General features: G+C 36.9%; 2 protein-coding genes across 2 annotated transcripts; one reads left to right on the plus strand and one right to left on the minus strand.

Annotated features, from left to right (window-relative positions):
• Nucleotides 1-722: 722 nt before the first annotated feature.
• LOC116144916 (peptide deformylase 1A, chloroplastic-like) lies at nucleotides 723-3,110 on the plus strand. The gene is made up of 4 exons (XM_031430350.1): nucleotides 723-1,136; nucleotides 1,770-1,859; nucleotides 1,948-2,015; nucleotides 2,776-3,110. The coding sequence occupies exons 1-4, from the start codon at nucleotides 741-743 to the stop codon at nucleotides 3,014-3,016; spliced, it is 795 nt and encodes a 264-aa protein (XP_031286210.1). The 5' UTR covers nucleotides 723-740; the 3' UTR covers nucleotides 3,017-3,110.
• A 1,323-nt stretch (nucleotides 3,111-4,433) lies between these two features.
• On the minus strand, nucleotides 4,434-7,882 carry LOC116144883 (probable polygalacturonase At1g80170). Its single transcript, XM_031430301.1, has 9 exons — nucleotides 7,655-7,882; nucleotides 6,969-7,100; nucleotides 6,683-6,853; nucleotides 6,573-6,593; nucleotides 6,225-6,432; nucleotides 5,474-5,555; nucleotides 5,289-5,397; nucleotides 5,036-5,152; nucleotides 4,434-4,748 (listed from the first exon to the last, which is right to left on the minus strand). Exons 1-9 carry the CDS (start codon nucleotides 7,865-7,867, stop codon nucleotides 4,434-4,436), a joined length of 1,368 nt encoding a protein of 455 aa, XP_031286161.1. The 5' UTR covers nucleotides 7,868-7,882.
• Nucleotides 7,883-10,952: the final 3,070 nt, after the last annotated feature.

Genomic DNA, 10,952 nt, shown 5'->3' on the forward strand with positions numbered 1-10,952 from the left:
CGGTTCCTATTCTCAAAAATTGGAACTGGCACCGAGATCCAGGTACATGGGTAGGAACCCAGTGTATTTGTTGTTTCTGTAAACCATTGGGGGTGTAATTATTATTTTTACAAGATATGTTTTCATTTTTGTGAAGAGTAAGGGGTACTTGTAATTTTCTCAGATACCCGGAACCAAAACCGGAAAGAAAACATGTGTTTCAGGTTCTAGTTCCAGGCATTTAGGAACCGAAACCGATCGATTCCGGTTCCGGTTCCATGGGATTTGGACGGGTACTCGAAACAGTCCACCCCTACTAATATCATTCATTTATTTTATTATTACAAATTTTCAATTTTACCACTGCGTGAAATTTAAGAGATAGAATGTTTAGGTTATATCTCATTAAAGATTATTCTGGTTATTATTTACTTAGCCCAAACACTAGGAGAAAGTGTTTTAATATATTTATTCTCATCTTATTTCCATATTAAATTCCTATTATTGCTTTGAATTTGACATATCAAAAACTAAGTGAATAAGATTCTTTTTGTATTGAAGGAAAACATAAGCAATTTTAAGGTTTAAATAATATTCGAATTTTATGGAAATTTCAACTATAATTTTAGACGTATGGGTGCAAAGAATAAAAAAAATATATATAAACTAAGCCCAATATAGAAATTAGGGTAATTACGTAATTTTGCCATCTCCCCTTCAAATAAAATAAACCCTCGATAGAAAACCGAACCACGGCCACCATGGAGACCATCCATCGTTTCTCAGGCCGTCTACTTCCGTTAACTCTGGCCCAGAAACATATAAAGTCCGCCCCCAATTTTACCCCGACCCGAATACCCATCTCACTACCCGAATTCCAAACCCCTGCCGCCCCATTCTCCACCACCCGAAAATCCCGGACGTCCTCTACGGTTAGAAGGGCGGGTTGGCTTCTGGGTCTGGGAGAAAAGAAGAAAGTTAGCTTACCTGAGATAGTAAAAGCGGGTGACCCTGTTTTGCATGAGCCAGCCCGCGAAGTTGACCTGGAAGAAATAGGGTCGGAGAGGATCCAGAAGATTATTGACAATATGGTTAAGGCTATGAGGTCGGCTCCTGGTGTTGGGCTTGCTGCTCCTCAGATTGGAATCCCATTAAGAGTAAGTTTTTTAATTATATCTTGCATTTTTAAGTTTTTGAGTTGTATTAAACTGTGTTAGAGAAAGCTTAAGCTGATGGTTAATGCATAATTTATTTGGTAGTTTGTTTTAATGTTTCGTTTTTTTTCAGCTATGTCAAGTAAAGGATGATGTTCTTTTTAGACAAAAATAAAATAAAATTTTCAACTCTTTTATGTGTATTTTTTCCCTATATTGATGATAAATCCTGAAACGTTGAGTATAATTTTGGAGAAATCTGATGTGACATGTGTGGATGGTCATTGATGCGAATGTGCTCAAAGAAAATCTTTTGTACTGTAAAACTAGTGCTTTATGAGTAATGGTTTAGACCTTGAACGTCTAAGAGACAAATTTTGTTTTGAGTTTTTGCTTTCTATGAGTGTACTTGATGTATGGTGTTTGAAATTTTTGCCTAATTATCTGGTTCTCTAAGATAAGTGTATAAAGTGAAAAAAGAAATGTATACGATACAAGAACCTCTTTTAGTTAGTAAGTATTAACATATGTGCAAACTGGGACACTGGCCGCGAGTTTGGTACTTCCAAACCAATCTACATACTGATATTGCAAACCATATTTATGTAAAAACTGTGTCATGTTTCATCTGTGCAGATTATAGTTTTAGAAGATACAAGAGAATATATCAGTTATCAACCCAAGGAAGAAATTAAAGCACAAGATAGACGCCCTTTCGATCTTCTGGTATGTTAATTTATCCAAGGGCAACTGTATCCTTATCATCCAAGAATTTTCACTTTACAGTTACGCTCTATTAGTTCTTTTGAGGCAGGTGATTCTGAACCCGAAGCTTAAAAAGAAGAGCAACAAGACTGCACTATTTTTTGAGGGCTGTTTGAGGTAAGATTAAACAGTTAATTTCAACTATAAAATGGTTTTCTCCCGAGTAGATATTATTCTCTTTCAGATCTCTGTTGCCTTGTCCATTCTTATTTTATGTCAAATGTGATGACACAAAAAACTTTAGAGTCCAAGTTCTACCTTCTGTTGTGCAGTTCATTATCACAACTTTTAATTCTATAAACTCAGTATTACAGTGGATGAATTAGTTTTGCTCCTACCCGAGCATGCAATATCTCTCCTTTTTTTTTTCCTTAAAACTTCCTACAAGCTGTAGAAATGTATTAAAATTGAAAACATACTAGCCGCAAATATGGTTTAGATGTTTTAAGATAACTTAAGAGAAATTTAATCATTCCATTCTCTTTTCCAAAGTTTTAAATCCTTCGTTTAGGATGAATTCCTTAAAATAATGGAGTTATTTGATAGACAATAAGCATTATGAATGGTACTCGTGTCATTGATAGGAGGAATTAGTTGTTGATAATCAAATATTATGGTGTTCAGTCAGTTTCCATCCTCCAAATAATTGATCTGTGTGAAATTATTCTCTTTCATCTGGATATTGTAAATTTAGAATTATATTATAGATTCTCTTGTTAGTTGATGAATACTGACAAATATATGCAAGTTGCGAGACATGAAAAGGAGGATTTCAACAGTACTGAAATTTCAGTTAGAACCTTGACTTTGATGCTACGAAAGATTTTATTTTATTTTTCGTAATCCTTTTTCTTTCTTTTTTTGCCGTGTCATTCAGTGTTGATGGATATAGAGCAGTCGTGGAGAGATATCTAGATGTTGAGGTTACAGGTTTGGATCGCAATGGCAAGCCCATCAAAGTAGATGCTACAGGTTGGCAGGCACGGATTTTACAGCATGAGTGTGATCATCTAGAGGGAACCCTCTATGTTGATAAGATGGTACCAAAAACATTTAGAATTACAGAAAATTTGGACTTGCCTCTTGCCGAGGGATGCCCCAAGCTTGGGGCTCGCTAGCTCATCCTATAGAGCTGAATTGTTAGTCTAAAGAACAAGGATGAAGGTTTGTATTTTAGTGTCATGAGGCTCTATCGCAACTTTTGGTGATGCTCCAGGAGTAGTTGACCGTTCTTTTATCTTTGTTTTTTAGGGAATGCGGGGAAATATTTTTCTTCATTTCACTGTATTTCCTATCGTGTATCAAATTGTTTGTTTATTGCAGAAAGATTTGAAGCAGTTGTAACTGTTATTGTGATTCAATTGAAATCGGCATTGATTGAACATCTTTTTTAATATAAAGAATTTTATGTTTGTTTACTAGGAGCTGATATTTTAAATTGTATTGCTTCAGAGCTTAACTATTATTATTTCTCCAGCTACAACAACCCCAAATTTCACTGTGGTCTCCGACTGGTATTCTGGAGAGACTCAATTCTAAATGAGTTATAAAGTAACAGGAAGCAAAAGAATTAGATGTTATGAACAAGTTTTATGTTGATTTAAGATATTAGCTTCAGGATGCTCAAAGATTTTAGTTTATTGTTTGTAATCCAATGAATTCATATGACAGATTTATCGGATTAACTGTTATATAAGACATTATTATAGGGGTGAGCATGGGTAAAGGGTATAATCAGAACCAACCCTATTAGGGTCAGGTTCCGATTCTGGAAAATTGGAACCTGGAATTTCTGGGTCCGGTTCTGGTTCTAGCACTGCAGGAACCAGGAACTAGAATCGAGGTTCAGGTATCTAGGTAAGAATCAAGACTGAATTGTAACTTTATAAACTGTTGGGGGTGCACTGTAATGTTTTGGGGGTGTATTTGTTATTTTTTAAAAAGTAGGGGGTAAAAAAGGTATGCAGAACCGGAAACAGAAACTATGTTTTGGGTTCCGATTCCGATTCCAAATCTTAGGAACTGGCCAGTTTTGGTTCCTTAAAAATGTGTAAGGTATCCGAAACCACTCACTCCTAGATATCTGAACTGAGAAATTTACAAATTCTATAATATGTAGAGAACTCTGTATTCTTTTTTTATTAGTAGAATTTTGAGAAAAACTTGAAATGTATTTGTACCTTCCGAGTATCATTATTGCTATGGCGATGATCAAATTGGCAGCCACATATTGATGTTCAAAGATATTTGCAATTATATGATGGGCTTGAACCGCCTTACATTACAATCCCCTCTCAAGTGATATGCTACTCAACAAACTCATCGATTGAACGGTAAAAGAAATGGAAGAACACTATATATTGCTCAAATGAAACTTGATTCGTGTAAATAGCATAATACTATATACAACAATAATCATACAACCCTACTCAATATACTCATTGGTGAGCTGTAAAAAAAAAAATATGCAGAACTATATGTACCATAACTTACTTTGCACTAGAAAGGGCGTGGCCTTGCACATATTAGAAAAGACTAACCTCTCTCTTCAGAAGGATTGAAAAGCGTACCTTTGGTACTTAAATCGTAGTTAGATGAGACATACTGTCGAATTAACCCTTCGGTGCATGTGAAGCAAGCAGGTGGGTATACTAAACCCATACTTGACCCGTAAGCATTCCAACAGAATGAACTTGTGATCCCCCCAGAGTGTGACACAAGTTGAATGTCTTCCAGATATAAGCCTTCACATGATGTGTAATCGCTGCATGCAAATACTATTGCTTCCTCTGTGGCTGAAGTTCCTTTAATGTGCTCAAAGGATATGTTCTCTATTTTAACAGCCGAAGTCTGCATTTCATCAGGATAATAGATACACATAAAAACCAAACAGTTCCTTTCACAAACTGTAAATACTTCAAGCGAAATTCATAGACAAGAAATAGGTATGCGAGACTGTTTAAATTCAAAACGAAAAACCATGAAGAGCAGTGTTTCGATTTTCTAAACAAGAAATACCTAATTATAGCATTTTCAGTGACATGCAGCTATCATTATAACCATGTTTCTTTTAACATATGCTGAAAAGATTTGATAATCCCAAACCTTGAACTTGAACAAAAGTAAGAATTTTCTACCTGGTTTGCACATGGTGTCAAAGAATCGCAATAGTATTGGTCTATTATAATTGGATTCGATACGTTTTCCATCAACAAATTCCGGAACAAAATGTTAGTGGCAAAACCACTACCTCCCTGGTGAAAATATAAGAAAGCACAGAATCAATTTATTATATATTCAATTGTTTGAGTTTCTATAACACATAAATTGACAGTTACATGTATATGTATATAGGTGGAGCAAGAGAGACTACAATCTTAGGAAAACTACCTGCCATGTTTTAATTCGCACCCCATTCTCGGTGTTGGAAATAAACGCTCCATCAACCGTTACATCTTGAATTTGTGAACATGAGTTGAATTTTCCCAAGCTTCCAATGCTGATTGACAATGATCTAAATGAGTAAAGGTCAATAACTCTACCCATGGTCTAATTTGGATGAAAGTTGTTCTTACCTTATACCATGGCCTGGTCCACAGACAATATTTTTTATTCGGACTCGTGAAGAATTGCTGACTATAGAGATACAGTCATCTCCTGGATGAAGAATTTTAAGAATAAAACAGATAAGGATCTCAAAAGAAAACAACGGTTTTTTCATGAAATAGGACATACAACCTTTACCTTTGTTAGGTCACAAAGAAGGGAAAACTAGATGTGACCTCATACAACTTAACTGTATGGAGTTTGAAGATGCAATATAATTGTTTTCTCAAATGTAAACACACCAGATTAAGTATTATTACTTATTTAAGAAATCCATAAACTATCCACTCTAATACATGTCTTTAGTAAATCTGAACCAGGAGTAGGACTAGTTTCCATCAAAGTACTACTGATCAAGTTTTTCTAAATAGAATGGAAACAAGTTAAATACTTTAAAGATTGTAACCAGGGTAGCCAAATCCATTGCACATTACAATTATAGGTGGGCATAAATTACAATTAGAATACTGATATTTCATTCTCAAAACAAACTTTCAACTTATTAACTCATGATGACAATCACTTTTCCGAAACAGACATGCAATCACAACCAAAAATCCTAATCCACAATCTTGTTGTCTTAAAATGAAGCAGACTATCATCCACATTTTCTACAAAAAGGAAACTTACTGCATTTAAATGAGTATGAGAAGAATTTTAGCCGTGGTAAAAAAATTGTACAACCACTCGGATATGCAGCAGTTTCTGAGAATAACCAACCTGTTCTTACAATGCAATTTTTGACTTCAACACCATGTGATGCCGTAATGTGGATTCCATCTGTGTTAGGGCTAGCGGCGGGTGCTATCACTTTAAGTTGGGAAGTCACAACCCGAAGACAGCTACTAAATGAAATGTGCATTTGTTGGCTGTTGACAATCATAAGCTTCTTGACTTTCAAATTCTTGCACTTGTGGAAAGTAACAGCCTGCAAGCGTGGTTGTTATAAGATATTAAGCATACAAAACCATATGGGAAAAGTAACATTTGGAGCCATAATTAGGGGTGTTTAAGGTGCACAGAGGAGCAGAACTAAATACATTGATCAAAGAATAAACCAGCACTAACCGTTGGAGCATGTCGACATGGCTGCAATATATCAAATAAATCAGATTCAGAAAAATGCAGGTAAGTAACTGTAAAGTACACAAAAATCTAAAAGTGCAATACAACTATACATTTGCAGGGTTGATCTTGCATGATCTAGCCCACCATTCCCTTCCCATCCCATTGATTGTCCCTCCTCCTTTGACAGTAAGGTGGTTCACCCCATGAAAGTAGAGCCATTTCCGATGATTTAAACCCTTCCATGCATCAGGATCTTGGGGGGCAACAATTGTACCAGATATCTATAGAAATACAATCCCATTGAAATAAATTGAACAAAATTGATCTCAGGCACTAACATAGAATAGGAAGATATTATTTATGAAAAATCAGTTCTTATAAACTTTTTGCTCTTACCTCCAAAGTGACTTTCGATTTGCATGGCCCAAAAAAGTCAATAGGACGGATCAGAGAAGTATACTCAGCTGGAATTACAATTACAATTCTTATTCGTGAAGAGCATGCTAGCTTCCAAGCATTTTCAAAAGCCTGAAAGCATAAAATGCACCGTAACATATGAAATGCTTTATCTTTCCATTTATTAGTAAACAAAGTGAAACAGCAAAAATTAGTACTGCATCAAATTTCCAACAGAAGAAGATAAAAGAATATTTGTATCCCACAGTAACACCCTAACGGTGATCATTCATGATTCTCCATACCCAGCTTTCCTCGGACTACAAAAGATTTGATTAAACCAACTCAATTTACAAAATATTACCACAAATGAAACTCATAATTAGGCCATTACAAGTTCAAATTTCCCAGAAAGAAATTCCTAATCAGTAACTCTAGTCTTTATTGTACATAACTTGACATCATAATCATGAAATTCCTCAACCAACTGCAGTTTTTTTTTAAAACTATACAAAATTCGACTCTCCAAGACAACTCACAATTCAAAGACATTACAAAATTACTCTCTCTAAGTTCATATACCAAGATATTAAAACAAACTAACCGAAGCACCGACTCCTCAGCTTAAATTAAAAACACAATTAAAAGCTTTGATCACCATGTATTATAAGTTGTAGATAACTTACCTCAGTATCATCATGGAGACCGTCTCCTTTGGCACCAAAATCAGCAACAAAAAGGACCCTTTTGGATCTGAGTCGGGTTCTATTTAAGCCAGAACGTGGGAGCTCCAACAGAGAGTCAAAACCTTCGGCACACACAAAACTCAGAGACAAACAGACAAATGCAAGAATTAGAACTGTAACACATGAAGAAAACGTTGGAAGTCGAAGCTCCATGTTCTGTTAAAAGAACATGAACTTAGTTGGTTAAAGATTTGGAGAGTATATAAAGATTTGTTTTTAGATTTAAGAGAGAGACTTTGTTGGAGAATGTAAAGAAGCTCGTGAAGTCAAGAAGTAACTATAAAAATATGAAATATGCCAAAGCATGACACGTTTGCAAAGCAACAAGGTGCCGGCATCTTTTGCAACATCTTTCACTTGAAATTGAAATGACATGTATATTGTTTGTATATGAATTATTACCATGTAAGCACTATTTTAAGTGCATTTTGAATTGGAAAAATAGGGAGAACGACTTACACATACCCAAGATTTATCGTAACGACAAGTTGGTACCCAAAAGGTTTTGAAATGACAAATAGGTACTTTCCGTCATGTTCTGTTAGTGATTTCTGTTTATTACTGTTTATTAATAGTGAAAAGACTAAAATGCCCTTAAAAGTTTGAATTTTATTTTTTATAAATTTAAAAATTTCAAAAAACCCCCTAAGTTTACAAATTTCACTAAATACCCCAATATATAAAAGTTTTATAAAATAACAAAAACACCCCCCACCGGCAAGTGCCAGATTCCGGCCACCACCGCCGGAATCTGGCCGGAAAGTTGCGTTACGACACAGACCCGTCGGATCTGTGTCGTAACGCGTCGATCTGGCCTTTTCCGGCCAGATCCGTGGCTGATCTGGCCGGAAAAGGCCAGATCTACGGCTAGATCTGGCCGTCGACGCCGCAAAACTCCATCTGCGGCGTCGAAGGCCAGATCTGGCAGTAGATCTGGCCTTTTCCGGCCAGATCAGCCACGGATCTGGCCGGAAAAGGCCAGATCTGGCTGCTGCTTCGACGGCCAGATCTTGCCTTTTCCGGCAAGATCCGTGGCGGATCTGACCGGAAAAGGCAAGATCGGCACGTTACGACACAGATCCGACGGATCTGTGTCGTAATACAGTTTTCCGGCCAGATTCCGGCGATGGTGGCCGGAATCTGGCACTGGGGGTGGTGGGGGTGTTTTTGTCATTTAACAAACATTTTATATATGGGGGTGTTTAATTAAATTAGCAAACCTAGGGGGTTTTTTAGAAATTTTTAAATTTATAAAAAACAAAAATTGAAACTTTGAAGGGCATTTTAGTCTTTTCACTATTAATAAACAAAAATCATTAACAGAATATAACGGAAGGTACCTATTTGTCATTTCAAAACCTTTTGGGTACCAACTTGTCGTTACGGTAAACTTTGGGTATGCACAAGTCGTTCGGCCTGGAAAAATATCACAAATTATATGTGGGGTGACTTATGTGTTCCCAACCAAAAAATGGCCCACTCACAAATCCGTACTCAGCACACTTTTTAAATACCCTTTCACTAGCCAAAACATAATTTTATTATTAATTTTCGTTACGAGAAAAGTAAAATGGTCAAAAGTCTATTATTAGTAAGGACCGAATGGTCAACAAACATTTGGTCACCGGAAAAAAAGAAAAGAAAAGGGGATGGCGCATGTTAGCAAGAGATGACGCATGTTAGCAGTGTCACAACTGACGGTTTTTGCGTTTTTCAATCGATCTTGGCATTCAAAATCACTTTCGAGACCACACACAAAATCCCTATCACCTCCTTTACAAAGCCTAAGCCTCCATTTTCTGTCATTACTCACCATTTCCCACCACCACCCCCATTCGCATAGCCGACTCTTCAAGTCGGATTTTTGGTCGATTTCTTTGCCATAAATTCCCCCAGACAGTAGACACCACCATCACACTTCCCACAACCTACTCTACAAAACCCTTACCTCCATCATTGTCCCTTGCTCACTGATCGTCGGCCGTGCACCACACGACCTTTCAACTTCCAAGCCAATTTTTTGCCGCTTTCGGTGTAAGAAATCATCCTACCACCACCAATCAACTCCCTAGATCTTCCTCTCCAAAAGTCCCAACATTCCCAATCTCGTTTGGTCACCAATTGTTGGCGATTGAAGCTTCCCCACCTAGGGTTTTTCGAGTTTTGATTGATTAATTGGATTTGATTCTACTCATATCATCAATTCCCTGGTGGGTCATACTCCAACTTCAATACAGGCGTCAATCTAACCAATTCAAGTCACTCAACCCATAATCTAGCCTCAAGAAAAACCAATAAACTCATAAAACAGCAATTCTGCACGTCGTTCTTTAACGGAATTTCCTCGAACACTTTCTAGGCGTCACTAATGAATGTTAGTTAACCATACAGACATATCAAAGCACTACCAATAAAAACCCTAGACTACCGATTTTTAACAAAACAACTTCATACTATGAGGCAGATTCGTTAACAATGGAAATAATCCATAGATGAGTTGCATAGAAGATATCAATAGAAACTTTCTCACTTTTGTTGCTCTCTGATAATCACAACCATAATTGTGCACTAAATTGTTGTTGAAGGATTGATTATTATTACTATGAGGCAGCCAAACTATGCAATAACCGAAAATTGAGATCAAAAGCTTCGAACTTAAATTTTCGCCACTCAGGTGCCAACATCCAGTAAGAAAAATCACTTATATGCTTTCCTCGAAATATTGGGTGCGTTTGGTATAGTATTTTGGATAGGATTTTAAGGATAGTATTGGATTGTTGGATAGGGGAGTATTACGAGGTAAATTTGAAAAATTTATGAAAAAGCTCTTAGGTTTACTAATTTAATTAAAGACCCTATTATATAAAATTATAAAAACACCCCCATCACCTATAGTGTCAGATTCAGGCCGCCACCGCCGGAATCTGGTTGAAAAATTTCGTTACGACACAGACCGATCGGATCTGTGCCGTAACGCATCATTATGGCCTTTTCCAGCCAGATCCACCACGGATCTGGCCGAAAAAGGCCAGATCTACGGCCTGTTATGGCCGTCGACGGCCGGAAAGGCCAAAACAATGGCCATCTTTGGCCGTCAGTGACGGCCAAAGATGTGGCCGTCGTTTTCGGTCAATGACGGCCATTTCTTTGGCCGTCGCTAACGGCCAGATCGGTGTAATTCCGACCATTTATGGTCGGAATTTAGGCCGTTGTACAGATTCCGACTATCACCGGCGGT

The sequence above is a fragment of the Pistacia vera genome, unplaced genomic scaffold (genome assembly GCF_008641045.1).
Source record: "Pistacia vera cultivar Batoury unplaced genomic scaffold, PisVer_v2 Contig459, whole genome shotgun sequence".
NCBI lineage: Eukaryota > Viridiplantae > Streptophyta > Magnoliopsida > Sapindales > Anacardiaceae > Pistacia > Pistacia vera.